This window comes from Haemorhous mexicanus, chromosome 14 (genome assembly GCF_027477595.1).
Source record: "Haemorhous mexicanus isolate bHaeMex1 chromosome 14, bHaeMex1.pri, whole genome shotgun sequence".
NCBI classification, from domain to species: Eukaryota; Metazoa; Chordata; class Aves; order Passeriformes; family Fringillidae; genus Haemorhous; species Haemorhous mexicanus.
The window spans coordinates 1,759,088-1,783,379 of record NC_082354.1 but is presented as its reverse complement, the minus strand read 5'-3'; the positions used below and the strand labels follow the sequence as shown (position 1 = coordinate 1,783,379).

At 58.5% G+C, this 24,292-nt stretch overlaps 5 protein-coding genes across 5 annotated transcripts; all 5 read right to left on the bottom strand.

The window, feature by feature from the left end:
- Positions 1-2,463: 2,463 nt before the first annotated feature.
- GPR119 (G protein-coupled receptor 119) lies at positions 2,464-3,561 on the bottom strand. The gene has a single exon (XM_059859657.1). It carries the CDS (start codon positions 3,559-3,561, stop codon positions 2,521-2,523), a length of 1,041 nt encoding a protein of 346 aa, XP_059715640.1. The 3' UTR covers positions 2,464-2,520.
- A 2,315-nt stretch (positions 3,562-5,876) lies between these two features.
- SLC25A14 (solute carrier family 25 member 14) lies at positions 5,877-12,880 on the bottom strand. Its single transcript, XM_059859164.1, has 9 exons — positions 12,723-12,880; positions 12,493-12,640; positions 11,701-11,795; positions 9,957-10,042; positions 9,055-9,150; positions 8,540-8,664; positions 7,332-7,467; positions 6,894-6,974; positions 5,877-6,299 (listed from the first exon to the last, which is right to left on the bottom strand). The coding sequence occupies exons 1-9, from the start codon at positions 12,784-12,786 to the stop codon at positions 6,258-6,260; spliced, it is 873 nt and encodes a 290-aa protein (XP_059715147.1). The 5' UTR covers positions 12,787-12,880; the 3' UTR covers positions 5,877-6,257.
- Positions 12,881-13,213: 333 nt separating this feature from the next.
- RBMX2 (RNA binding motif protein X-linked 2) lies at positions 13,214-15,547 on the bottom strand. The gene is made up of 6 exons (XM_059859153.1): positions 15,420-15,547; positions 15,231-15,346; positions 15,106-15,157; positions 14,905-15,034; positions 14,625-14,805; positions 13,214-14,071 (listed from the first exon to the last, which is right to left on the bottom strand). Exons 1-6 carry the CDS (start codon positions 15,422-15,424, stop codon positions 13,665-13,667), a joined length of 891 nt encoding a protein of 296 aa, XP_059715136.1. The 5' UTR covers positions 15,425-15,547; the 3' UTR covers positions 13,214-13,664.
- A 172-nt stretch (positions 15,548-15,719) lies between these two features.
- Positions 15,720-19,346, bottom strand: RAB33A (RAB33A, member RAS oncogene family). Its single transcript, XM_059859154.1, has 2 exons — positions 18,757-19,346; positions 15,720-16,220 (listed from the first exon to the last, which is right to left on the bottom strand). Exons 1-2 carry the CDS (start codon positions 18,979-18,981, stop codon positions 15,762-15,764), a joined length of 684 nt encoding a protein of 227 aa, XP_059715137.1. The 5' UTR covers positions 18,982-19,346; the 3' UTR covers positions 15,720-15,761.
- Positions 19,347-20,661: 1,315 nt separating this feature from the next.
- Positions 20,662-24,269, bottom strand: MARS2 (methionyl-tRNA synthetase 2, mitochondrial). Its single transcript, XM_059858903.1, has 3 exons — positions 24,034-24,269; positions 23,547-23,881; positions 20,662-21,900 (listed from the first exon to the last, which is right to left on the bottom strand). Exons 1-3 carry the CDS (start codon positions 24,233-24,235, stop codon positions 20,701-20,703), a joined length of 1,737 nt encoding a protein of 578 aa, XP_059714886.1. The 5' UTR covers positions 24,236-24,269; the 3' UTR covers positions 20,662-20,700.
- Positions 24,270-24,292: the final 23 nt, after the last annotated feature.

The window sequence follows — 24,292 nt, the reverse complement described above, 5'->3', positions numbered from 1 at the left end:
GCCCCCGGCTGCCCCCGGTGCCCCCGCGAGTCCCCGGTAGCGGAGCAGAGACCAGCCGGGCACAAGGTCGTTTATTCAGCGCAGGACAGCAGTGGGGCAGGCGCCCTCCATCCTTGCCGGTCTCGGTATGGAGCAGGATGGCTCCATCCCACTCCCGCCATGGCCCTGTGCACCCCAATCCAGCCGCTCCCGCGCCGGTGCTCGGTGTCGCGGTCAACGCAGGCTGGAGCTGGACAGGGGCTCTCTGGGATGAGACATGGGAGCAAGCCTGGCCCCACAAGGAACGGCTGCCCCTCCAGGTTACCCCAGCAGGATCTGGAGGTGTATCCAGGGATGTGTGAACCCCCTCCAGCCGTGGCTTGCAGAGGGAGGAGAGGGGTTAGTGCCAGAGTGAGATGCCCAGAAAGGGACGCTCCACTGCAGAGGGAGTTCTGCCTCCAGCTGCACCTTGTCCCCCACCTGCACAGTGTCACAGAATCTCAGAATGGTTTGAATTAGAACTTAAAGCCCATCCCATTCCAACCCTCTGTCATGGGCACCTCCCACTGTCCCAGGCTGCTCCAAGTCCCAAGCTGGCCTTGGGCACTGCCAGGGATCCAGGGGCAGCCACAGCTGCTCTGGGCACCCTGTGCCAGGGCCTGCCCACCCTCCCAGAGAACAATTCCTTCCCAATATGCCATCCAACCCTGCCCTCTGGCAGCAGGAAGTCATTCCCCCTTGTCCCATCACTTCAGACTCTTGTTCAAAGTCCACATTCTTCATCTCTCTTGTAGGCTCCCTTCTAGTGCTGGAGGTGTGTCTGGAGGTGTCCTCTCTCCCATCCAAGGCACTGCAGTGAGTTCGTGGCACCAAGCAGGCTGCCTGAGCCCTGATCCCACTTGGAACAGGCTCCTGCCCAGCCAGGGCTCCTGCTCCTCACACCGATTCAGACCTGCAGCCTGGCCAGTTCAGTGATGGACTCACACAGCAGAGCTGGCAGTCAGAAAGCTCGGAGAGCAGCCCAAGGCCCATGTCCAAAGTGTCCCTGTTTCTGCTGGGACCTGCTGCAGGAAGATGTTGGAGGGAAGCAGAGGCTCAGCAAGGATGAGGATGATCAGCCACAGCTGGCAGAACTCAGGCGTCACCAAGAGCAGGCAGCAAATCCCTGGTGCACGAAGATGATGGGCTGAGCCCAGAGCTGAGTCAGGCTGGATCCACCCACCCACCTGCAGCAGCCGCCAGAGGCAGCCTGCTCTGAGCAGCCCTCCCCCAGGTTCAGTCCCTCCGGCACAGCCAGGAACGGTGTCTGCCATGTGGGACCTAGTCCCAGGCCTTTCAGTGACCGAGTGGGATGCCACAGAGGGCCTCTTGTTTGGGGTCTTTTAAAGACACTTTCATTTTTTGCCTCTTTCTCTAGAATGGGGAAGACCTTATCTTCATGGCAAGTTCTGCAAGTGTATACAGCCCTGAACCTTTGTGTCTGCTAGTGGGGCAAGGACAGAGATGGGAACAGCTGCTGTTTCATGCAGAGCACCCTCAATTTCAGAGTAATGTACTTTTTTAGCAAATAAACCTCTTCTAAGGGAAGTTCTCTTGCCCTGTGGATGAAATTGAATGACTTTATGAGAAGCAATTAAGTACCACTTTAGCCTGTGGCAGGGGCAGCCACCTGGCCACTAGGGCAGAAGGGGGGCTCCCATGGGCAGAGTGGGTGTGCAGGAATCCTTTCAGTCCCAAATCCTGGGTGGGACACAGCAGCTCTTCTTCGTGGGGATCTCTGAGGCAGCCAGTCCTCCCTCTCCTTGTTAGCCAGTTACTCATTGACTCATTTTACAGCCTGGGTAAACAGTGACAGCAGTGCTCAGGCTGTCTCCCTGCCCTGGGGCTGCCCCCCCTGCCCTGGGTTACATCACCCCCCACACAGGCATGGTCACTGCCAAGCCTCTCTGTCCCCATGCCCAAACTCACCCCCTCACCTCTGCTCCACGTGGGCACAGCCCAAAGCAGGGATGGCCCTGTGTAGAATTGAGAGGTGGGTTTGGGAAGGGAGGGGGAGCACCTGTGGTCCAGGAGAGCTCGGGGATGTTCACAGCCTGCCTAGTCTTTGCTGCCAAGGCCAAGGGGATAGAGCCCTCTCCGTTCCTACTCCTGCTCCAGGAACGGGGCGTTTGTTGCCCATGGAGCCAGTGCTGCCAACAGAGGGGGTGCACACCTGGCAGGGGAAGCTAGGTAGCGATGGGCAAAGGGTCTTTCCCTGCAGAGTGAGTGGGAGAGCTTGGTCCAGGAGACATGGGGCTGCTCCAGCACAGGCTCTCCAGGGAGCACCTGCAATCTGGGCTGCCTGGGGCTGCGGTGAAGCTGGCTGTGCTGGGGGCTGTGGGGCGGTGGGCAGGCTGGAATCCGGCCATGATGGCACCTGAGAATTGTTATCCAGACTGGTCCCACCCATCTCTGATCTCCTTCACAGCTGGCAGGCCCCGAGTTCAGGGTCACAGCGCAGGAGGGGAGCTGGCAAGCCAGAGACAGCCACTGCTTACCAAGTCAGTCCTGGAGCTCCAGGCAGGACACCGCAGGAGGAGCCTTGGTGTCTCTGCCAGGGAAACAGCGTCCATTGCCCAGGTGGAGCAGGACTCTCCTCTTCACACCTGCAGCCAGCTGGGAGAGCTGGAGCTGCACGTCCCTCTGCCAGTAGGAATAGAGCAGTGGGTTCAGGAGGGAGTTGCCCAGCCCCAGCAGCCAGAGGAAGTTCTCAATGACTTTGTAGGGGAAGCACTCAGGGCAGGCCATCTGCACGACGCTGGCGATGAAGAAGGGCAGCCAAGAGAGGGTGAAGCACCCAATGAGCACGGCCACCGTGCGCATGGCCTTCATGTCACTGGTGGCACGGGGTGGGGGACAGCCCCCACCCAGCCCCGCCTGCTCCACCTCCTGGATGTGCTGCACGTGCACCGAGGCGATTTTCAGCATGTCACAGTAGAGGTAGAGGAAGAGGAAGAGTGAGGGGAAGAAGCCAAGGCAGAACATGGTGAGCATGTAGGAAGGCTGGAAGAGGTTGAAGAAGGAGCATTTCCAATGGTTGGAGATCCTCTGGAAGCTTGGGATGAAGACCGGGAGGAAGCCGATGATGGCAGCAAACAGCCAGAGCCCCACCAAGCACAGCCCGACTCGCGGGCCTGTCACCAGCTGGAAATAGTGGAAAGGCTTCCGGATTGCCAGGTGCCTGTCACATGCAACCAGGATCAGGGACAGGATGGAGGCAGCACAGGAAGAGGTCACAAAAGCCATTCTCAGGATGCAAAAGTTCTGGGAAGCATGAAAGGGCTGGGAAAGCTCGTCTATGGCCAGGCCCATGACTGTGAAACCAACCGTGGCATCCGCCAAGGCAAGATTGAGGACAAAACAGAGCCCCTTGGAGCCGCTCTTCCGGATGTGGCAGAGCAGGACAATGGCCACCAGCACGTTGGCAACGATGATGAGTGAGGCCAGCACGGCGAGGACGGCTCCCAGGGCCCAGCTGGCCGTGGCTGCCTCACGTGAGACACACCACAGGGATGGTGCATCCCCAACACGATTATCAGCCATCACTCACCTGGGGCCTCTCAGCAGATGCAACTTGGCAGCAGGCACAGCCCCACACTCTCAGCCTGGGGAGCAGCAGGAGCCTGGGGAGCAGGCGTGTCTCTGGGGGAAGCAGAGCTCTGCCAGCAGCTGCCCACGGGAGGGACTGCCGGACTGGCTGCTGTGCCCGTGGAGGTCCCTCCCCTCCAGCCACGTTTCCAGACAACCCTGGAGCAGGGGGTGAGCAGGGAGCACCTGGGCAGGAAGCTGCCACAGTGGCACACAGGGCGGTGGCTGTCCCCCCCCAGGCACCAGGGGCTGGAGCAGAGCAGTGCCTGCTCAGACACAGGGGCTGGGAATGGGGACAAGCACAGAGTTCCCAAAGTCTGGAACAGCTCGTGGGGCTCCTGGGGGTCACTGCCAGACCCAGGACAGCTTCTTGCTGCTGGGACCAAGGGAACACCACTGACATCCAGCTGGAACAGCAGCTCTGAAGGCAACCTGTTTACAATGGGGAAAAGCACTGACAAGGGATGTGTGCTCAAACAGATGGAGAAACATCTGCCAGCCTGAGACAGCAGCATTCACAGCTGGGAACCTGCAGTGCCCTTGGCAAGCAAAACAGGGAGCTCAGGGTACCCTTGGAGAGGCTGAAACCAAAGAATTGCTGGAACCTGCAGGGCAAAAAAACACCACAACCTGAAGGGGCCTTGGATCCAGGCAGAAGGCAGCCATGGCCCTCTGAGAGCTGGTGCCTTCTGCCCACTCATGGATCCATGCAGAAGTAACTGGCTGCTGCCTCAAAGAGCCCTCTATGTCCTGGAGCACTCCTGCACAGCCGTTCAGATCCCCAGGAACAGCAGGCCGGCTCCAGGCTCCATGACACAGGTCATATCTGAAGGGAGACCTTGTCCAGCATTGACTGACCTCACTCCTGCAGGAGTTTGATGAACTTTGCCATGATACTCCCAGTGACATCTATGTAAGTGCTACTAACAGTAAAAAATAATGATTCTATGTACACACTCACTTTGCTAGTCATGAGTGTATTTACCTAATAGTAACTTGTAATGAAGAAATTCATGAAAGCAAAGCCTCTGCATCCTTGTGCTACAGAATCCCACAACACCTCTTACACCTCCAGGGGGGACTGACCTTCACAGGGTCTGACAGTGACAGCTCCAGCCCCTACACAAAGTGTCACAAGCCTCTTCTGCCTCATGAGCTGGAAAAAACCAAGCTGCCAGGAAATGGGCAGGACTGAGAGTCTGTCAAATAGTGACTAGGGAGAGGGCAGGTGGGGCAGTAGGGGCAGTGCCAGAGGGCAGGGGCCCTTCGTAACACCTGGGCTCTGCACTGCTGAGTGGCCACAGAAGGGTTGTGGTGGCCTTACACATCCTCTGTTTGCTCAACGAGACATTTGGGGAGGCTTTGCCCTGATGCTGGAAAGAGTCCAAACCCTCGGAATGAGATCAACAACAAGAGAGAAGTGGCAGAGCAGTGAGGAGCAAGTACAGGCCAGAGCCAGTGCCTCCCTCTCCTGCTTTACTGCCATTTTTAGCTTTCTTGTATCAGGAGGATGTGTATTTCTACCTTAAACACCTGGGGAGGGCTAACTGGTTCCCATGGAGCCTTCCATGTAGGAGTTCCACCCCCGGACCTTCCTGTGCGTGGAGGAGCAGGTTCCCTGGCAGTGCCTGGCACAGCCTGCTGAGTGGAGTCACCTTCCCTTCCCCTGCAGCTTCTACAGGCAGCTCTGACTTTGTAACACCAATTCTCTCCTATTTTTCCCATCAGGATTTGGCTAAACATTCCTTGTACGACTTCCACACACAATCAGCTCACAGCAGGCTCAGCCAGGACATGCTGCTTTGTCACCAGGGACCTTCATCCAAACCAAAGCCACCGCACGAAGAGGAAAGGGAGCAGGAACATAAAAACATTTGCTTCCAAAACCATAAACATTAAAAAATAACCAAAAATTAGAGGATGACCAAAATATCCCACTCAGCACCAGAACCACCATTATCAAGTGCTGAGCTCACCTTTAAAGCACAATACCTGGCTTTACAAATGATTTAAGCAAAAATAGTGTAATAATAAGCAGAAATTTTAGAGACTGAAGTTTGGCAAAACTGAGCTGAGAGGGGTCAGTTAGTTAGTTCTGACACTAACAAACTTGGGTTTAGAAACATCTCTACTGAAATGAATCCTACTGATTGTTTTTATATGAATATATGGAGAATAAAGGGGTCTATAGCATGTGAAAACCACACTTCTGTGCTCTACAAGGGCAGACACCCCTGCAAATGAATGAGCACAGACCCAAACTCAAGCCATCCAGTCAATAAATAATTTAATGAAGTTACAAGTTCTGCGAGAAACATGATGACAATGGCACCTTCACGGGCCCTGCCCCACAGGCACAGGAGGAGACCCACACCTGCCAGCCACGAGCCACAGTGCCCCAAAGGCCACTGGAACGCACAGATCTTCACAGAAGATATTCCTGCAGGCCCAGGCACGTGACACCTCCGAGTGGGAAACACGTGGCTCCCGCCTCTGCCAGGCAGCTCATGCTCCAGGGACCATGCATGTGGGGAGAGCCCAGCCCACAGGGACCAAACACCACGACATGGGGACAGTGAGATGAAGAGGGAGGCGGCAGCACAGCTCTGCTGCCAGCCCTGAGGATGACTCTGGTGAGATGAAGGCAGCTCTCAGAAGGGGAGGCGCTTCAACTGCTCGTATGTGATAAAAAACTGAAGGGAGTGTCAAGGAGCTGGGACAGATGTGAGGTAGCTGCCTGGCAGGGTGGGCAGAGCATTCAGCTGGGCTGGACACCAATCCAGGGAGCTCCTTAAACCCCATGGAGCTCCCTGTCCAGGCAGCACAACCTGACCTGCCCAGGTAGAACAGATCTGGGGCACAGGTGCTGCCAAGCCTGGGGAGAATGGACCCAGAGCAAACCCCGCCTTGCCCAGAGCACTGGGAGAGGGAAATGGCTCCAAGCCCAGACTGGGAGCTCTTTACGGTGAACTCCTCACCCAGTTTCATCAGGCAGAACGGTCTGGCTCAGCACACAGCAGCGCTGGTTCTGCACAGAGTCGGCACCTAACCCAGCAGCAGAATGCTCCCCATGATTCCCTCCCAAACAGGAGCTCATCCAGGAATCTCCTGCAACCCAGGCCACACAATGTCTCAGCCAAGCCCTCAGAGGCTCCAGAGGAACCATCAGCAGTGCCCATTAGGGTCCCCAGTGCACCCCACTGGGGTGTCAGCTCTGCCCTGCCCTTCCCAGCCAGGTTCTCCCCTTGTCCCACTCCACCACCTCCCAGCAGCACAGGGAAGGATACGATGATGTTCCAGGGACCCAGACGAAGCCAGTTAGGCCAGAAGCCTTTGTAGAGTGCAAAGAAGCCCTCACTCTTCCATGTCTGGGAGAAGAGACAAATGGATGAGGAGACACACCAGGCCCATGCCCTGCCCACCGCCCTCCCCAGTGCCATGTACACCCTGCTGGTCCTGCCCAGCTGCTGCAGGGAGCAGACAGCCCTGTGCAAGTGTGTGAAGCATCACCTACAGTCTTTGAATCCAGCTAACTGCGTCATGGCCTGAATTTTGTTCCAGGAGGCTGGGAGGATGCTCAGGCTGACAGTGGCCTCAGGAAAGTAACTCTGGGCCCTCTCCCACCTCAGTGATGACACACTATGTCACTGCAGGATCTCACTGCTCCCAATAAGTGTGGTGCTGAGGCCTGGCCAGGACAGGGATGTGCCCACCTGTCCCCTCACCTTGACGAGGCCATCCAGGGTGCCCTTGTAGAGCTCAGTGCTGCCCACGATCGCGCGCTGGTTCATCATCCGCGTCCGCACCACGTCCACGGGGTTGGAGGCGATGGCTCCTGCCAGCCCGCACGTGAAGCTGGAACTGCACACACCAAATCAGGGCAGGGACAACCCTGGACACAGCCACTCCCGCACAGACAGACACAAAATACCTTCCACTGGGCTTTAGCAAAGGCATTTAGCAGAGGACGTGAGGTGCACTGCTTGCTCCTACCTGGAAAAGGGGCAGCGGCAGGGCTGCCACAGGACCCTGCGGAGCTCAGGGGAGGGAAATGCTCAGCTCAGCTAAGCCAGACCCTCACCTGAGCCCACAGCTGGTTCCACAGGGCACTGGCAGCCCTGCAAGGGTCCCAGGTGCTGCCCAGGTGAACAGACCTGAAGGCACCCCCTGCGAGTGAACATCCTTCCTGCCAGAACATACATTTCTTTGGGAAGGAGGGAGGAAGAGCAAAGACACCAGAAAGGACCACAGAGCTGCCAGTGTCCCCCTCCACAGAGGGTCTAGTTCTCCTCACCCTCACCCCAGCTAGCAGCCAATGGAAGCACTGCAGCATCTGCAACATGGAGGTGAAAAAGGATTTTGATGTTCTCTGCCAGCCCTGCCCAGAGCAGCCGACTGCAACACTGACTGACTGCTCTGGGTCCTGCCAGCTTTGTGCTTGCTCCTCTCTCAAGGCTCTTCCAGCAGGGGCTGCAAGATCACAGGGTCTGGACAGCTGAGGACTAGAGACTGGAGCAGCTTTTGATCCACGTAGCTACACACATGGATCTTCTGCCTGGCTCTTATCAGGGCACAGATGTGGGGCAACATTTCTGTCATTACCCAGCTGAAACCAAGCTGGCATTTCATGCCACCAAAGGATTTCTGCCAGGTCCTTTCCCAAGGAGGTCTCTGGGATGTGGGGATGGATTAGTGGTTGCCTTGGCAGTGCTGGGGGAACAGCTGGACTCAATGGTCTTGGAGGTCTTATCTAACCTTAATGATTCCATACTTGCTGCTAACTTTGAACTGTTCCAGCTGACAGAGGAGATCCTTTGGAAGACTAACCCTGCTCCCTGCAGCTCCAGAACACTTGCTCCATGAATGGTCTCTTCCCAACCCCACCTGGCTCCTCTGGTTCCCACAGCCCCCCAGGCCTGCAGCAGGTACTCACATGAAGTGGGCAAAGATGGTGTCCCCCATGAGGCCTGACAGGATCAGATGCTTCTTGGTGATGTCGTAGACTGGCAGCTCCACCCCCACCACGATGGCTGCTCGCTGGGCCGTGGGGACAACACCCTGTGCAGCACAGACACTGTCACCAACTGCAGCCACATTGCCCAGCTCCTCACAGGGCCTTCTCCTGACAGTCTTCCCTGTACCCTCCCTGCAAGCACACCACCCACTTCCCAGCTTTGCTTCAAAGCCAAGGAGGATAACTCCACCCTGGCAGTGTTATTCCAGCTGGATTATATCCACACTGCTTCCCTGCCTCTAGCTCTAGCACGTGGGAACTCACCTTCTGCACCAATTTCAACCAGAAAAGATTCTGCCCCACAAGAGCAGCAGTTTAAGGGGCCAGGAGGGGCTCCAGGTGCTCCTTGCCACAGAACAGCAGGAGAGCACCTGCTTCCCTAAGATTTTTCTTAGTTCTGCTGCTGCTGGGAGATTCTAGGAGTTGATGCTCACCCTCCAGAGGCCTCGGGTACCTTCCTGTTGGTAGATGTCAATGAAGCTGCCAATCATCCCCCCCTGGAACAAGCTGCCCTGAGCCTGCATTCGGATCTGAAAGAAAGGGAAGCAGTCAGCAGGCGGATGTCAACACCTGTCCTGACACCAGCACTTGGCCACAGGGCAAGGACACCAGGGACAGAAGCTCCATGGAACTCCTGGGAGAAGAAACAGAGCAGCTCAGAGCACACACTGTTCTCCACGTCCCTCTCCCTGCAAACCACATGGACAAGGATGGCACCAGGCAGGGGGCAGGGGCAGCAGCAGGGTGGGGCACAGGAATATGAGGAACAAGGCCTTTCCCCTGAAAGCAGTCCCAGAAGGGGGATCTACAGGGAATATAGTGGGGAAGTTCTCCAGGCTCTCTCTGCCCAGAGCAGGGCTACCCTGAGCCCAGGGCACCAGGAGGTCCCCACTGGGCTCTGCTCACTCCACGTAACAGACAGGCCAGTGCCAGAACTGTGACCCAGGGGACAGGAGCAGCTGGCTTACCTGGCCCAGGTCAGATAACAGAGCTCCCATCCCTCACCAGTACAAATGTCATGATCCTTGTTGCTGAGAGAAGCTGTGGCTGCTCCATCCCTGGAAGTGTTCCAGGCCAAGTTGGACAGGGTTTGGAGCAACCTGCTCTAGTGGGAGGTGTCCCTACCCATGGCAGGAGGTGGAAGGAGATGGTTTTTCATGTCTGTTCCAACCCAGGATTCTGTGATCTTTAAGAGCTGTGTTTTTAAATATCTATTAATGACCCTGGGCTTTGGTCCCCATTCATTAAAAAAACCCAAACAAGCAGAACTGGTGGCTCAGGGAGCAAAGAGCTGCTCCTCCCACAGGTCCCACAGCCAGCCAGGAGCAGCCCTTACCTTCAGCACATCAGTGGGATTGGCCAGCGCAGAAGAGATGACCCCCGACACCACCCCACAGATCACATTGATGAGCAATGTTTCATCTGCAACCAAGGAAAGAAGGTCACACCCACACAGGAAGAGGCACCACGCTAGGAGGGAACAAGGGCTGGGTGGAGCAGCTCAGATCTCAAATCAGACGGTGAAGCTGCAGGAGCAGGGTCTGGGCAGGTGCCACAGCCTATGACAGGTCTGTCCTCATACCTGTCAGGGACAGAAGGTGGCAGCTGAAACACTCAGCAATGTACTCTCAGAAGGTCAGACTGATGAGAAGGAAAATCCTTGGACACGTGAAAACTGTGAACAATTATCTGAGATTTCTCATTGCAGGAATGAGCCAGGACAGAGGCAGACAGAGAGGGACAACCCAGTGTTTCCCCAGGCCCCCTGGATTTGCCTACATGCAGCCACTTGGAGCCAGCTGAGAATCGAGAGCAGGCAGGGAGTTAAATGTGATTAGTGCCAGGAAATAATCCCAGATTCCAGGCCCAGTGTTAGGATGATGGTTACATTGGGAAAACACACAGGCCTTTGCTGGTACTGACCACGACACTTCCCAGAGGACACCAGGCCACTGGCTGCCCCAGGCCTGTAGGGAGACAAACATTCAGGCATGGAGCTCAGAGCTGAAAAGGCTGGAACAGCCTTAAGGGGGTGTGGGGACTGTGTACACAGAACCAGGCAGGGAGAGGCCTTACTAAAGCAGGACAGCAGCCCTGAAAGGACCCCAAGAGTCATAGAATCTCCTGAGATGGAAGGGTTCCACAAGGATCATCCAGTCCAACTCCTGACCTGGCACAGACACCCCAACAATCTCACCCTGTGCCTGGGAGTGCTGTCCAAATGCTCTTGGAGCTCTGGCAACCTTGGGGCAGTGCCCCATCATCCTCTTGGGAAAAAAAACTTCTCCCGATACCAACCTACACCTCCTCTGACACAGCTTCATATCGTTAGTGTGCTGCAATTCCTCCGCCCATCCCGCTTTCCCAGGCTGGAACGGTGTTACAACATTCCCTCATATCACAGCAGGGATGGGAATCTCACCTGCAGATCTCGGTGCTCCCTTAGGGAACATCCACCAGACTCTTGCTGCTCCACTCCCCAGGCAGGAGCTGCAGAGGGCACAGGTCAAGGGCACTGGTGGAACCTCACCTTTACAGTCAGGGCCAAAGCCAGAGCTGGACTGCACAATTCCTATCCAGAATGTGTCTGGCTGTGCCAGGGGAGGCTCAGGATGGACATCAGGAGGAATTTCTTCTTGGAAAGGGTGGTCAGGCATTGGCAGGGGCTGCCCAGGGAGGTCTGGAGTCCCCATCCCTGGAGGTATCCAAGGAAGGACTAGATGTGGCACTCAGCGCTCTCGGCTGGGGACAAGGTGGGGATCAGACACAGGTTGGACATCTTTTCCAACCAAAAGGATTCTGTGATTCTCCTATGCTTCTGTGAAAGGAAGGAACCTGGCTGGGAGGAGATGTTTGGGTAGGAACCACAGGCAGTGCAGAGCTCAGTGAAGTTCCCATCAGGATTGAATCCAATCCTTGCTCTCACTGACAAACAAAACTGCAGCACCCAGTAAGGGAGCTCCCCTCCTGTGGGAATCTTGGGGAGGAAAGGACAGAGCAAGGAATGAGCAAAACACACAGCCCAGAGTGTGATGCAGGGGAGCTGGGAGGTGCCCATGCTGCCCTTCCCCAACACCGACCTTCCATGCGATCCACGAAGAGCCGCTTCAGGCTCTGGTAGATCCCGATCTTGATGGTGCCGTAGGACGCCTGTCTCAGCAGGGCCGGGGCGATCCTGAGGGGGAATGGACCCTGAGCATCCCTGCGGGCCAGCCCAGGCCACTCCGCACCCGCCCTCAAACTGCCGGGGCCAGGCACGACCCCGCTGAGGCTCCGAAGAACGCAGCTCTACCCGGGTTATCCAGGATTGCCCCACGCCCCCCAGTGCCTGGGGATGGCACCCACGCAGCCCTGGCCTTGCTCGCCGCCTCGGGAACATCGGGGGACTCCGCTCAGGGGGACAAGGCAGGGAGGGATCCAGGGGGTCACAGCGGCGTACAGGAAATGGGGGGCCGGGATGGGCAGGGAGCAAGGGAGCGGAGGGATGCCGTGACAGAAGGTGGAAGAGCGCACTCGGGCTGGGGAGGGGGTGCCGGGAAAGAGGCAGGGCAGGGCCAGGGTGGGCAGAGGGGAAGAACCCGGGATGGGTGGGAGAGACCCGGGGAAGGCAGGGGGAGATGCCGGGCTGGTGGGGGAGAACATGACAGACGGGGCGACGCTGCGGCCGAAGAAGGGAGCGCAGCACAGGCGGTGGGAGCTCCTGAGCCAGAGGAGAAGGAGCCGGAGCAGATGCCGGGGAGGCCCGGGTGGGTGCGAGGAGCCGCCGGGCCGGGTGGAGAACCCGTGGCAGATGGGAGGGTGTCCCGGTACGGATGGATGGGGCCCTGGGGGAAGCGGCACCCGCTGCCGACGGGCCCGGCCCCGGTGCTCACCCCGAATACAGGGCCCGTCCGCCCTCTTCGCGGCAGATGCGGAAGAGCGCGTGGAACATGCCCCGGTACCGCACCTCGCGGAACCGCGCGTCGGTGCTCTGACCCTGCACCTGCAGCCGCGTCTTGGTGAGGTCCACGGGGAACGTGCCTGCGGGGACAGCGGCCTCAGCGCCCGCCGGTACATGTGCCGGTCCCGCCCGTCCCGGTCCCGCCCGGCCCCCGCGCCTCACCGAACTCGGCCACGATGGAGGCGAGCCCGCCATACACGAAGGGTTTCCAGTTGAGCGCGGACATCGCATGGCGGGCGGACGCCGCCGCACGCGCCGCCGCCACCGGACCGGGACCGGAACCGGAACCGGGCTCTGCACCGCCGCGCCGCGCGTGCCCCCTGCCGGCCCCGGCGGCACCGCGCCGGGACCGCCCGCGCCGGGACGGCGGAAGCCGCAGGGGCTGCCTGCACCCCCCTCGGCTGTCTCGGAGGGGTCCCGGCTGCTCCGGGGAGGAAATTCCCCCTTGCGCCCAGAACCGGCACGAACGCGGACTGGAGGGATTACTTGTTACAGGAACCAAATCCAGCTAAAGCCCCTCCCTTCTCCACCCTGCGAATCCCATACTCCATCGCTCCCGGTTTTCCAGCCAAATAAGCCTAAAATCAGCGTAAGAAAAACAGATCACACCTCCTCCCTGACCCACAGACAGGAACACTGCTCCCGGGACCAGCTTTTCCCTAACAGGAACTTTTATTAAGAAACCTTTAAACAAATCCATGATGAGTCACCCCAACACAGCAGTGCGGCCTTATGGATACATCACAGAATCCAGAAGATGCTGAGTGGGCACGGGGCCCAAACCTGGCCCACGAGGCCAGACAAGACACCCAGCAGCCTCTGAGCCTCTGTGCCCCCAGTGCAAGAGGGGGACACTGTCCCAAGGGATTTAGAGAAGGGGAGCATCCTGCTGCTCCCAGCCTTTACTGCTTGACACCCTCCCCAGTCGAAGGACAGAACGCTGTCCCAGCCAGCAGCCAAGGCAGCATGGAGAGCCCTGGCCCAGGGTGGGATGAGAGGCAAGGGGAAGCTCCCAGATGAAAGGTCCAGCCATGGTATCCCAGGAGCTTGGAGCAGGTTTGGGCAGGCTCAGAGCCTCCCTCATCCTAAACGCTCACCCAGGGCTCAGCAGCGACCAGAGTCTCTGCCAGAGCCCCGCTCCCTGTGCCTGGAATGGGGCTCCCGGGATCGGCCTCCCCTAGGGGACGCGTCTTGCCGGCTGCTGTGCCCGTCGCCCCTCCTGCCAGCCTCCTCCCTCTTCTCCCGCTCCTCCCAGGAGCCGCTCTGGCCTCTCTGCTCGCGGCAGTTCTTGTCCCCCCTGCTGTCCGAGTGCCGCTGGTGCCGTCGCTGCTCCTCATCCCGCTGCGTCCTGCTCCCGGCGTTCCTGCCGGCGCTCCCGCCAGCATAGCGCTCGTACCCGGAATCCTCCTTCTCCTTCTTGATCTTGATCCTGAGATGGGGCTCCTCCATGCTCACTTGCTTCCCAGCTTGTGGGCTCGGCTTTGACCGATCTGCTCTGCTCCACTGCTTCTCTGGAATTAGGGTTCACATTTGGTTCACATTTTGGGATGGACCAAACTCCAGGAGCAGCTTGCTCCCCATGGCTCCCCTGGCACCATCCCAGCTCATCTTCCACTACAAATTCTCCCCCTCCACCCAATTTCCCAGCCTGCTTCCCCCTCAGGGAGATCTCAGTTCACTTCCAATCACAACTTTTCCTCCTTCAGCTGCAGCCACCCCACTTCTCTCTTTAACATCACATCATGTTTTTCCCAGAAATGCTGGGCAATTCCACACCACTTGGAATGCTGAGAATTTCCAACTTCCCTTTCACTCCCTTTCCTCAGTAACACTGTGATCCACTTTGTGGAAATTACCCCTCCAGACCTGAGGACTCTTCCCTCACAGCTCTCCTTCTCCCTCATTTTTGAGCATCTCCTCAGCACTCTGTAGCAACACCTAATTCCCACCCTCGTTTTGTGCCCACTTTTGTTTCTCCAACCTTCTCTCCAGGCAGACTCCAGCCCCCAAACCCTACCATGGGAATGCCCACCTGGAATCCAGCCTGCCAGGAACACTCCTTACCTTTCTGCTTTTTCACGGGCACATCCTCATCCTCAGACGAGGAGTCGGACGAGGTGTGAGGCGGCGTTTTAACCCCGCAGCCCTTGGCATGGAGGGCCCTAGTCACATCATCCCAGTCCTCAGATTCCTTGGGGGGCCGGTAGTTGGCCACGTGGTCCACACGGATGGTCCGTCCCTTGATCTGCGGGGCCGGGCTGTCACGGCCAGCTCCCGCTCCCAGGGCCGCTGCCGACGGGAGAGAGCACTCAGGGAGCCACGACAGCGCCTGAGCTCCACTCACCTTGATCCCATTGAAGTTATCCACAGCCAGGATGGTGCTTCTCTGGTCCTCATAGCACAGGAAGCAGAAGCCCTTGGACTTCCCGGTCTTCTTGTCCCGCACGAGGTTGATGTTGACGACCTCGCCGTACCTGTGACACACACACACCCGTCAAAGCCGCGGAAGCGCCCGCGGCGGCAGGACCGGCGCTGCGGCACTTACTGCGAGAACACGCAGATGACATCACCCTCGGTCAGCGCGTAGTGCAGCCCGCCTGCGGGGAGAGAGGAGGGAAGGAACGGGTCAACAGCACCGGTACCGGCCCCCGCCCCTTGCCCGGTCCGTACCCACAAAGACCCAAGCGCTGTCCTTGTACTCCGCGTGCCACGACACCGCCTCCTGCACGCCCAGCTCCGCCTCCCGCGCGTTCAGCTCATTGATCAGCTTCACTTTCGTCAGGGGGCTGTGGGCGAGGCACCATCAGCACCAGCGAGACAGGCCGAACCCGGCCTGCGCCCCCACACCTCTATACCTACTTCATGGCGGCGGCAGCGCGCACTGCGCCTGCGCGCGGCACCGCCCCGCCCCGAGCCGAGGCGGACGTAGCCGATAGCAGACGAGTCGACCGATTATAGCCGAGTGGGGCCGAGTCGAGCCGATTGTAACCGAGTCAGGGCAATAATTACCCTGAAATAGCTCGAGCACGGCCGAACAAGGCCGATTGTGGCCGAATCGGATCGATTGTGGCCGAACAATGAACGCCGAACCGGCCGAGCCGAGCCGATCATAGACGATTGCGGCCGACCGGGCTGAGGCGCAAAGCAAGAGTCGGAGCGCAGGGGGCTCAGAGCCTTTATTGGGTTCCGGGCGGGTCCCGCTCAGCACGGGCAAGAGCTCTTCCCGCTGGCCTCGTCCAGCCGTCGGGAGTGCGGCTGGGGCTGCGCCGGCCAGCCCTCCGTGTCCCGGCAGGGCAGCGAGCGTTGCGCCTTCAGCCGGCACACCAGGCACATGAAAATCGCGTCCACGTTCTGGCTTTCCTGTGGGTCCTTGGCCGAGGTCTCAAACAAAAGCATGTTATGAGCGTCGGCGAACTTGAGGGCCAGGCTGGATGGCACCTGGATCAGGTCTTTCAAGTCACACTTGTTCCCCACGAGCACTCTGGGAACGAGCGGGGGCACTGCGTGCCCGTTGCACTCCTCGATCCATGTTTTGAGGTTGGTGAAGGAGCTCATCTTGGTCACATCATACACGAAGACCACAGCGTGCACGTTGCGGTAGTAGTGCTCCACCATGCTCTTCCGAAACCTCTCCTGGCCAGCTGTGTCCCACACTTGCACCTGGAAGTGAAGCAGACAAGAAAAGATGCTACTGGAGTGTGTAGCATGGCCCTGGCAAGGCCATGGGGAAGGGGTTGCAGGAGGTCTTCCTGCTGTCCAGGTTTCAGAGAGTCCCAGCTTGTTTTGGACTGGAAGGCAACTTAAAGATCATACAGTCTAACCCCCTGCCATGGGCAGGGCCACCTTTCACTATCCCAGGTTGCTCCCAGCCCTGTCCAGCCTGGCCTTGGACACTTCCAGGGATCCAGGGGCAGCCACAGCTACTCTGGGCAACCTGTGCCAGGGCCTCCCCATCTTCACAGCCAAGAATTTATTCCCAATATCCAATCTAAACCTGCCCTCCTTCAGTTTAAGGCCATTGTTCTGTCCCTCTATTCCTTGTCCCAAGTCCCTCTCTGGCTCTCTTGGAGCCCTTTCGGACACTGGAAGGGGGTCTAAGGACTCCCCCAAGGCTTCTCTTCTCCAGGCTGAACAACCCCTGCTCTTCCAGCCTGACTTCAGAGATGCTAAAGCCCTCAGAGCATCTTTGCAGCCTCCTCTGGACTCATTCCAACAGATCCATGTCTATTTGTGCACCAAATCCTACGCCATGAATGAGACCACTGACAATTTCACAGAGGAAAAGAGAAAATGAGGAGGGAGAGTCACCCTTTGTGTAGGAGCACGGTGGAAGGGTCAGGAGCTCTGTGGGGTGGGTGAGGACCCAACAGAACTTGTGGGGGAGGATTAAAAAACAAAACATCACAGATGACATTGTAGGAGGTTTCTGCTATAGACCACCTGGCCAGGAAGAGCAAGCAGATGAGGTGCTCTGTGGACAGTGAGCAGCAGCCTTGTGTTTGCATCCCCTGGTTCTCACAGAGAACTTCAGCCACTGCATCTCACGGAAGGACAGCACAGCAGGGCACAGGCAATCCAGAACATTCCAGGACACCATCATGACAACTTCCTAGCCCAAGTGACAGAGATGTGAGGAGGCCTCTGGGCTGGATGAGCAGACAATGACGTAGATTGGGAACTGGCTGAATGTCTGGGCCTCTGATGGTGCTGGTCAGTGACAGCAAGTCTGGTTGAACACTGATAACCAGCAGTGTGCCCCAGGGGTCAGTCTGGGTTCTCCTGGTAATGTTTTGTAGCCTGGAAGTGGCAATTTCCAAGCTAATCCAAATTGCCCTGTACCCATGGAGACAGTACCTGCCTCGGAGTCTTTCCAATTGAAAAACGCTGGCAAAGCAGAGCTGCTGTTCAGTCCTTTCAGGGCCAGTCTCTCCCAGGCAGAGCAAGAGAAGGAGGGTCCTTGTCCCACTTCTCACCTCCTTTTTAGGATACATATCCCAGGAAAAGGCTGGTTTGCTGCACTACCTCCCACTCCTGCCCACTGGAGCTCAAATAATACCCAAAGGTAGAAAACCTGACATTTCCCAGACAGTGGCAGCAAACAGGCTCCATGCCAGCCTGCACCACAGCTCACACTGGCACTGCTCCCTGGGTCTGGACAGAGCCGGGGAGGGTAGGGAGGATGAGCACCTCTAAAGATGAGAGGGAAAAACATTCATGGACAGCTTAGAAGCACAGCTAAAGCTCTCACCCACAACACAAGGTCGGGTTTCATTGTGAGTTCAACTTTTGATCAGCCATCTGTCAGTACAGCAGCGATGTTTGTTCTTCCAGCACCAGCCTCAGGGTCTGTGGGTGCTGATCCCCAGAGCTGTGCAGGCCAAGCTTCACCACAAACTCTGCTCCTGGGTGGTTCCTACCAGTGCCAGATTTGCTCTGACACACCAGCCAGAGCTCTTCAGGTCTGCGCTGATAATTTTTTACAGGTGTCACACCAGCTTTCATAAGAAAATTCATCCTGCTGCAATCGCAGCTCCAGGTGCAGCTGGGAGCAGGGTCCTGCACCGCTGCTGCCACAGCAGCCGAGCCCGCTGCTGCTGGCCCGTGTGAGCTCTCAGCCTTCCAATGTGGCTGCTGCCAGCCCACCACCCTCTGCCCCTCCAGACCCCCTGGCTGCAGCACAGAGTCCTGTCCCCCATCCCACCGCAGCTCTACCCCTTTGCTGGTCCAGTATCTGGAGCTGGAGCCACCCCAATGCTTCGAGGATCCAGCTGCGCCCATTGCAAGGGTGGCGGTGTCTCACCCCGAGCCATCACTTCTGATCTCTGCATGCTCAAGCCAACCCTAGAAATAGTGACAAGGCAGCAGGGACTGGTCCAGGTCCATCTCTGCAACACAGGGATGAGAATTCTTCCCTGGCCCTGTTCCCTTCCTCCAACTGGGCTGAAAGGAAAAGCCCCCAGGAGGGGTTTGGCAAGAGGCAGGGATGGGGACCGGCTGCCATCGCTGCTGGGGCTGCTGCCGGCCAGATCGGGGAAGGTGCAGGGCCCACCGGGGACAGAGTGGGGCCCGCTGGTACCGGTGTGGAACCCATAGAGGGCAGAACGAGGCCCACCAGGGCCGGTGTGGGACCCATCGCGGGCTTAGCGGGTCCCTCCGGGGCTGGTGTCAGCCAGCCCGGAGCCGGTGCGGGACCCACCTTGATGCGCTCCCCCTCGATCTCCACCGTCTTCTCGCGGAAGTCCACGCCGATGGTAGCCTCGGTCTTGCCGGGGAAGGTGCCCCCGCAGAAGCGGAAGGTCAGGCACGTCTTGCCCACGTTGGAGTCTCCGATCACGATGATTTTGAAGATGCGGGTCTGCACGTAGGGCTCCAGCGCGGGGTCGGGGCCCGGCGGCCGCCCTCCGCCGCCGCCCGCCGCCATCCCTCCCGCACCGCTGCCGCCTCACCGGCTCATAGGGGCGTGTCGCCCCGCGGACCGGCTACGGCACAGCTCCGGATAGCGGCAACGGCACCGCTCGTCTCCGCCCCACACCCCGGCTCCGGCACAGCTCGTCCCCGCCCCGCGGACCGGTACCGGCACAACACGGCTCCACCCCACGCATCGGCACCGGCGCAGCCCCGCGTAGCGGCACCGGCACAGCGCCGCCCAACACACGGGCTACGGCACCGCGCGGTCCCGCCCAGCGGACCGGCACCGGTACAGTCCCACGTACCGGGACCGGCACCACACGGTTCGGCCCCACGCACCGGCTACTGCACGGCCCGTCCCCGCCCCGCGTAGCGGCAGCGGCACCGCTTGGCTCCGCCTTACGCTCCCGGCTCTGGCACCGGCACTAGCCCGGGTTAGAGCTCCGGCCCCGGGCCAGCCCTGCGCCAAGCCACAGACCGGGCACCGAGTGCCTTCAGCCCGGGCCGGCACGAGCGTTCCCAGAGGAGCGGCAGGGACCGGCAGGGCTGCGGGCCTGGCCCCTCCCGAAGGGAACAAGAGACCGACGGGCACAGCGGGGCGGGACCAGACAGCGGGGGACACCAAGACCCGCACGGTCCCAGTGCCAAGAGGTGGCAGCGGGATCACAACCGCCGGTGCCAGAATGACCCTCTTCATGTCCAGCTGGGCAGCCACAGCCCCCGCATGCCAGCATCACAGAGACCAGGAAGGGGATGTGTCCCTCCTGCCTCAAGAAACAGGGCAGCGGGGAGCCAGCACCCATGGCAGGAGGGCACGGGGGCTGCAGCAGGAAGCACACACACAAGGATTGCAGAAGTGAGGGGAGCAGGTGACAATCTGCAGGAGGAGAGGAGAGCCATGGCAGGAGGGGATGAAGGGACTCAGGTCAGCTGGACTGGGACAGCATCAGGCAGTGGCACAGCAACGGTGGCATGGGGACTGATGGGAACATGAGGCAGAGCCCCAGGGACTGCATTGCTCCAGCTCACACAGCCCAGGTGATCCCAAAAGAACCCGAAGTCCCCCAAAATGGGCCTCTGGAAGATGACTCCTCCACTGATAGGACTTGCAGGAGCCAAAGGCTGGGAAGTATTTACCAGAGACCCCCAGTGGTCACCACCACCCCACAGTGTCAGTGCTCATCTGCTTCCAGCAGCATGGACATGAAACAGGGTGCACTAAGCCTTGCAGCAGCTGAATAAACCTCAGAAAGCTGAGTCTGATGAAACACATGCCCCCCTTTCCCATTCTGGTCACGTCTGCAGGTCCTGCACTGCTGAATGAGACACACTGTCTAACCATGGCACTGTCCTGTCCTAGGAATAAAGAGCAGCCACACAGGATTGTCCCCATTGAGGCTCAGACTAGTTTTGTCCCACAAAGAGAGCTCAGTTGAGAGACCCAATGGGCACCAGGGCCCCCCAGAACCATTTCTGACAACCCCCAGCAACTTATGACCTAGCCAAAAACCTGTGGACCAAAAGTGAGATGAGGACACTGCAGAGTGACCCTTCCTCCATCTCCCTGTGCAAGGACGCAACACCAAGGAGGCCCAGGACCAAGCCTGTCTCTCCTCAGGGCTTGCTTGATCCTCCCTGCTTCAGGCCAGCTTCCCACCCCTCCACACCACCACCAGGAATGGGAAGAAAATGCTTTTAATAATGTTTTCCAGGAATTCCTGGAACTTTTTATTCACAGAAGCTGTTTGTCAGGGACTTGAGCTTCTTGCTTTCTCTTCATAGTTTCCAACTTGCCCAGCCTGTGGAACAAGATGCCAGTGTCAGGTCCGAGCTGCCTCCCCTCAAAGGGACATGGCTTTCCATCATAGCGTGCCAGGAATGTCAGAGCAGAGAGACACCTCTCTCCAGGCCTGACAGCCAGCCGGGACAGCAGCTTGTCTGCCGTGTGTGGGACCACGGGCTGCAGGAGCGTCCCGTACACACGCAGGCACTCCAGAGTGATGTGCAGGATGGTGTCCAGCCAGAGCTGCTCCGCAGCATCCCTTCGGTCAAGTTTCCAAGGCCTGTGCCTCTGGAAGAAGCCGTTGGTCTGCCTCACACACTGGGCAATGCATTCCAAAGCCTTGTAGATCTGGAAGCCTTCGAAATAACTGTCCACCTGTACAGGCAGCGAGGCCACTGCTGCCACGAGCTTGTAGTCCTCAGCACATGCCCTGCCTGTGCCTCTTGCCTCTCTAGAATCCAGAACCTTTGGGAAACAGGGCTCTGAGAAGCATGGGTAGGTGTTGCTGGGGTTAATGCTGGGGGCTGTTGAGCGATTCAGCAGTCCCCCAAGCGCATCTGCCAGCTCTGAATTCACCAACTTCACCACCTTCTCATCATAGTAGTCACAATCCCTCTCTGGGACGCCCTGCCGCAGCAGGAAGTACCGGAACCCGTCCACGCCGTACTGCCCCATGCACACGCTGGGGTCCACCACGTTGCCCAGGCTCTTGGACATCTTCTGGCCCCGCACAGTCCAGTGGGAGTGCACCAGGATGCGCTCGGGGGGCTCCAGCCCTGCCGCCAGCAGCAGCGCCGGCCAGTACAGCGCATGGAACTTGAGGATGTCCTTGCCCACGACGTGGTGCACGGCAGGCCACCACGCGCCGTGGCTCTCAGGGTACCCCACCACGCTCAGGTAGTTCACCAGGGCATCGACCCAGACGTAGATGGTCTGTGTGGGGTCACTGGGCACGGGGATGCCCCACTGCAGCCGGTTTCGTTCACGGGACACCGACAAGTCTGGCAAGTCCTCGTCCAGCCAGTGGAGCACGCACTGGTAGAAAGGGTCAGGAAAAATGGCACGTGGGTTGTCCCGGAGCCAGTTCTGCAAGGGATCCCGAAATGCTGAGAGCCTGAACATGTAATTCTCCTCCTTGGTCCAGTGCACCTGGGACAGCAGGAGAGGAAAGGATTATGGCCCCAAGAACAGGCTGACACTTTGCACACACCATTCTGCCTGTGTCTGGGTGTCCTCCCATGCCATGGGAAGCTGTCAGCACCTTTCTGTGACTAGTAGCAACCTTCTTACCCAAGATACTGCCTCCTTGGGATCCCCAGGAACCTGAGGACTCAGGCACCTGAGGACTCAGGTACCTGGGATGGTTCAGCATCCTGCTTCTAAAAACACTTATAACCCTGGGAAGGAACACCTTTCCACCTGCCAGGCTCGTGTGACATCAGAAAGGAGTTAGGGAGATGAGAATACACCTTCTTAACAACATAGTTTTGCAATAATAGTGGAAAATCATGAAAAGACAAAATGACACTGTTAATTCCTGCCCTACTGCCACTCCTGGTGCCTGCCTTTGTTCTCCTGGGGCCAAACTCCTCTTTTTCCTCAACCTACGCTTTAATGCATCTAAGTCACTAACTTTGTTTGCTTACAGCACTTCTCCCCCACAGTTAAATCCATTAAATGACACATTTAGCTAAACCAGTGAAAACGTGGTGGGTGGATGTGGTACAAGTGAGCTGTGTAAGGCACTCAGGGATCCCTGTCTGGGTCAGCAAACTTGCAGTGTGCAAGAAGACCTGAAGAGCATCATCAAAGACAAGCTGTACGTCCTCAGCCCCAGGCTCCACAGGATGCAAGAACCCACTCACTCACCAGAATTCTGGGGTTTATGGCACGTGCAAACTCCTCCTTTTCCTTCACAAAATTCCCAAGGAACAAACTGCCCAACTGCCTCTTTCAGGCTGGAAATAAACCCTCCCATCCTTGCTCACCACACTGCAAGAGCTTCTCTGCTCCATGAACACTCCTGTTTCCTTGGACAGTTCAACACACAGGCAAGGTCAGGAACTGTTCACAAGATATTCTTGACTTTGAAGTCTGCTGACTGTTTTAAGTCTAAAGAATGATTATTTTGCCTGGAAACTTATCTTTTCCCCAATTATATATTAGGTGCTTTCTCAAGAGTTACTATTTGCCAATATAGCCTTTTCTGTGTGGACCAACGCTCCCACATCCAAGCCTCATACAAATAGCACAGGAGCATAACCTGTGTTGAGCTCTGAGCAGGATTATCTGTAATTGCTGGATTAAATCACGTAACTCCACACCTTCTGAGAAAACAGTGGCAGAGAAACACTTGGGACGGTACCAGACTCCTGGGCACACCCATTCTGGCTGACCACAGGCAGGTGATGTTACAGTGCTTTAGGCAGGGCCAAAACCCATTTAAGAGATGGGTAAGTGTCCAGAGGCCAAACTGAACTGACTCACAAAACAGGTTTGAAAGTTGGAACCCCTCAGTGAAATACACCCTTATCCTCCTGTTCAGCTTCTGTCATCACTCCTGTAGAACACCATTCCCAGGCCAACAGCCTGTGGACTCAGAAGGGGCTGAATCCTTCCTGTTGCACATAGCTGCACCTGCCAGGTGGGGTCTGGCAGCTCTCTGACACTGCACTGAAGTACAGGTGAGTCTCAGCCAACACGAATTAATAAAAGGCTACGGGAAGCATTAAACACCCCAAATCTGGCCGGAGCAGAGCGACAGGTCAACGCACAGTGCTCCTGCAGCCCGTTACCTCGTGGCCGGTCTCCAAGGACACTTTGCAGGGGCGGCCCTGGGCGTCCGTGCCCTCGGCCAGCTGGCTTTCGGGCAGGAAGCTCTCCTCGGGTGTGCAGTACCAGCCCTCGTAGGAGCCCTTGTAGAGCACCCCTCCATCGCGGAGGGCACCCCAGAAGTGCCTCACGGCTCGCTGGTGCCGGGGCTCGCTGGTGCGCGTGAAGTCGGTGAAGGCGACGCCGGCCTGGGTCAGGGCCTGGCGGAAGAGCCCCGAGACCCGCTCGCAAAGCTCCGCGGGGGACGTCCCCGCCGCGGCCGCGGCCTGCTGGATCTTCAGCCCGTGCTCGTCGGTCCCTGAAACGGAGAGAGGCCGCGGGGCCGTGGGGTGAGGCCGGAGCCCGCAGCCCCGCGGGAACACAGGGGCCTGGGGACACGGGGAGGGGGGTCAGCCCCGGCAGAAGGGGTCATCCCCGGGGGAGGGGGCTCGGACTGGGGGTCTCGCTGACCCGTGCAGAGCCGGGCCGGGCCGGCGGCGCGCAGGCGGCGGTGGCGGAGCAGCGCGTCGGCCAGCAGCGCCGAGTACAGGTGCCCGATGTGCGGTGGCCCGTTCGCGTAGAAGATGGGGGTGGAGAGCAGCAGGCGGCGGCCGGGCCCGGTACCGGCGGCGCGGCGGAGCGGGCGCGGGAGGCGGCGGGGCGGCCGCCACATGTCGGCAGCGGCACCATCGATGCGGCGGCGCGGAGCGGCCGCCCGGAAGCGGCAGGA

Bases quoted from the DNA above. Each gene is read 5' to 3' on its own strand.
- GPR119 (XM_059859657.1), bottom strand. From the start codon at position 3,561: ATGGCTGATAATCGTGTTGGGGATGCACCATCCCTGTGGTGTGTCTCA.
- SLC25A14 (XM_059859164.1), bottom strand. From the start codon at position 12,786: ATGTCCGCGCTCAACTGGAAACCCTTCGTGTATGGCGGGCTCGCCTCC. The intron at 12,641-12,722 runs GTGAGGCGCGGG...CTGTCCCCGCAG, and splicing joins CTCCATCGTGGCCGAGTTCG to GCACGTTCCCCGTGGACCTC. The intron at 9,151-9,956 runs GTAAGGGCTGCT...CCTTTCTTTCAG, and splicing joins ATCCCACTGATGTGCTGAAG to ATCCGAATGCAGGCTCAGGG.
- RBMX2 (XM_059859153.1), bottom strand. The intron at 14,806-14,904 runs GTGAGTGGAGCT...CCGGCCCCGCAG, and splicing joins ATAACTTCAATGGGATCAAG to ATCAAGGGACGGACCATCCG. The intron at 14,072-14,624 runs GTAAGGAGTGTT...CCCTAATTCCAG, and splicing joins GCCCGTGAAAAAGCAGAAAG to AGAAGCAGTGGAGCAGAGCA.
- RAB33A (XM_059859154.1), bottom strand. From the start codon at position 18,981: ATGGCGGCGGGCGGCGGCGGAGGGCGGCCGCCGGGCCCCGACCCCGCG. The intron at 16,221-18,756 runs GTGGGTCCCGCA...CTTCACTTCCAG, and splicing joins TCGAGGGGGAGCGCATCAAG to GTGCAAGTGTGGGACACAGC.
- MARS2 (XM_059858903.1), bottom strand. From the start codon at position 24,235: ATGTGGCGGCCGCCCCGCCGCCTCCCGCGCCCGCTCCGCCGCGCCGCC. The intron at 23,882-24,033 runs GTCAGCGAGACC...TCTCCGTTTCAG, and splicing joins CCCGGCCCGGCTCTGCACGG to GGACCGACGAGCACGGGCTG. The intron at 21,901-23,546 runs GTAACGGGCTGC...CTGCTGTCCCAG, and splicing joins CCTTGGAGACCGGCCACGAG to GTGCACTGGACCAAGGAGGA.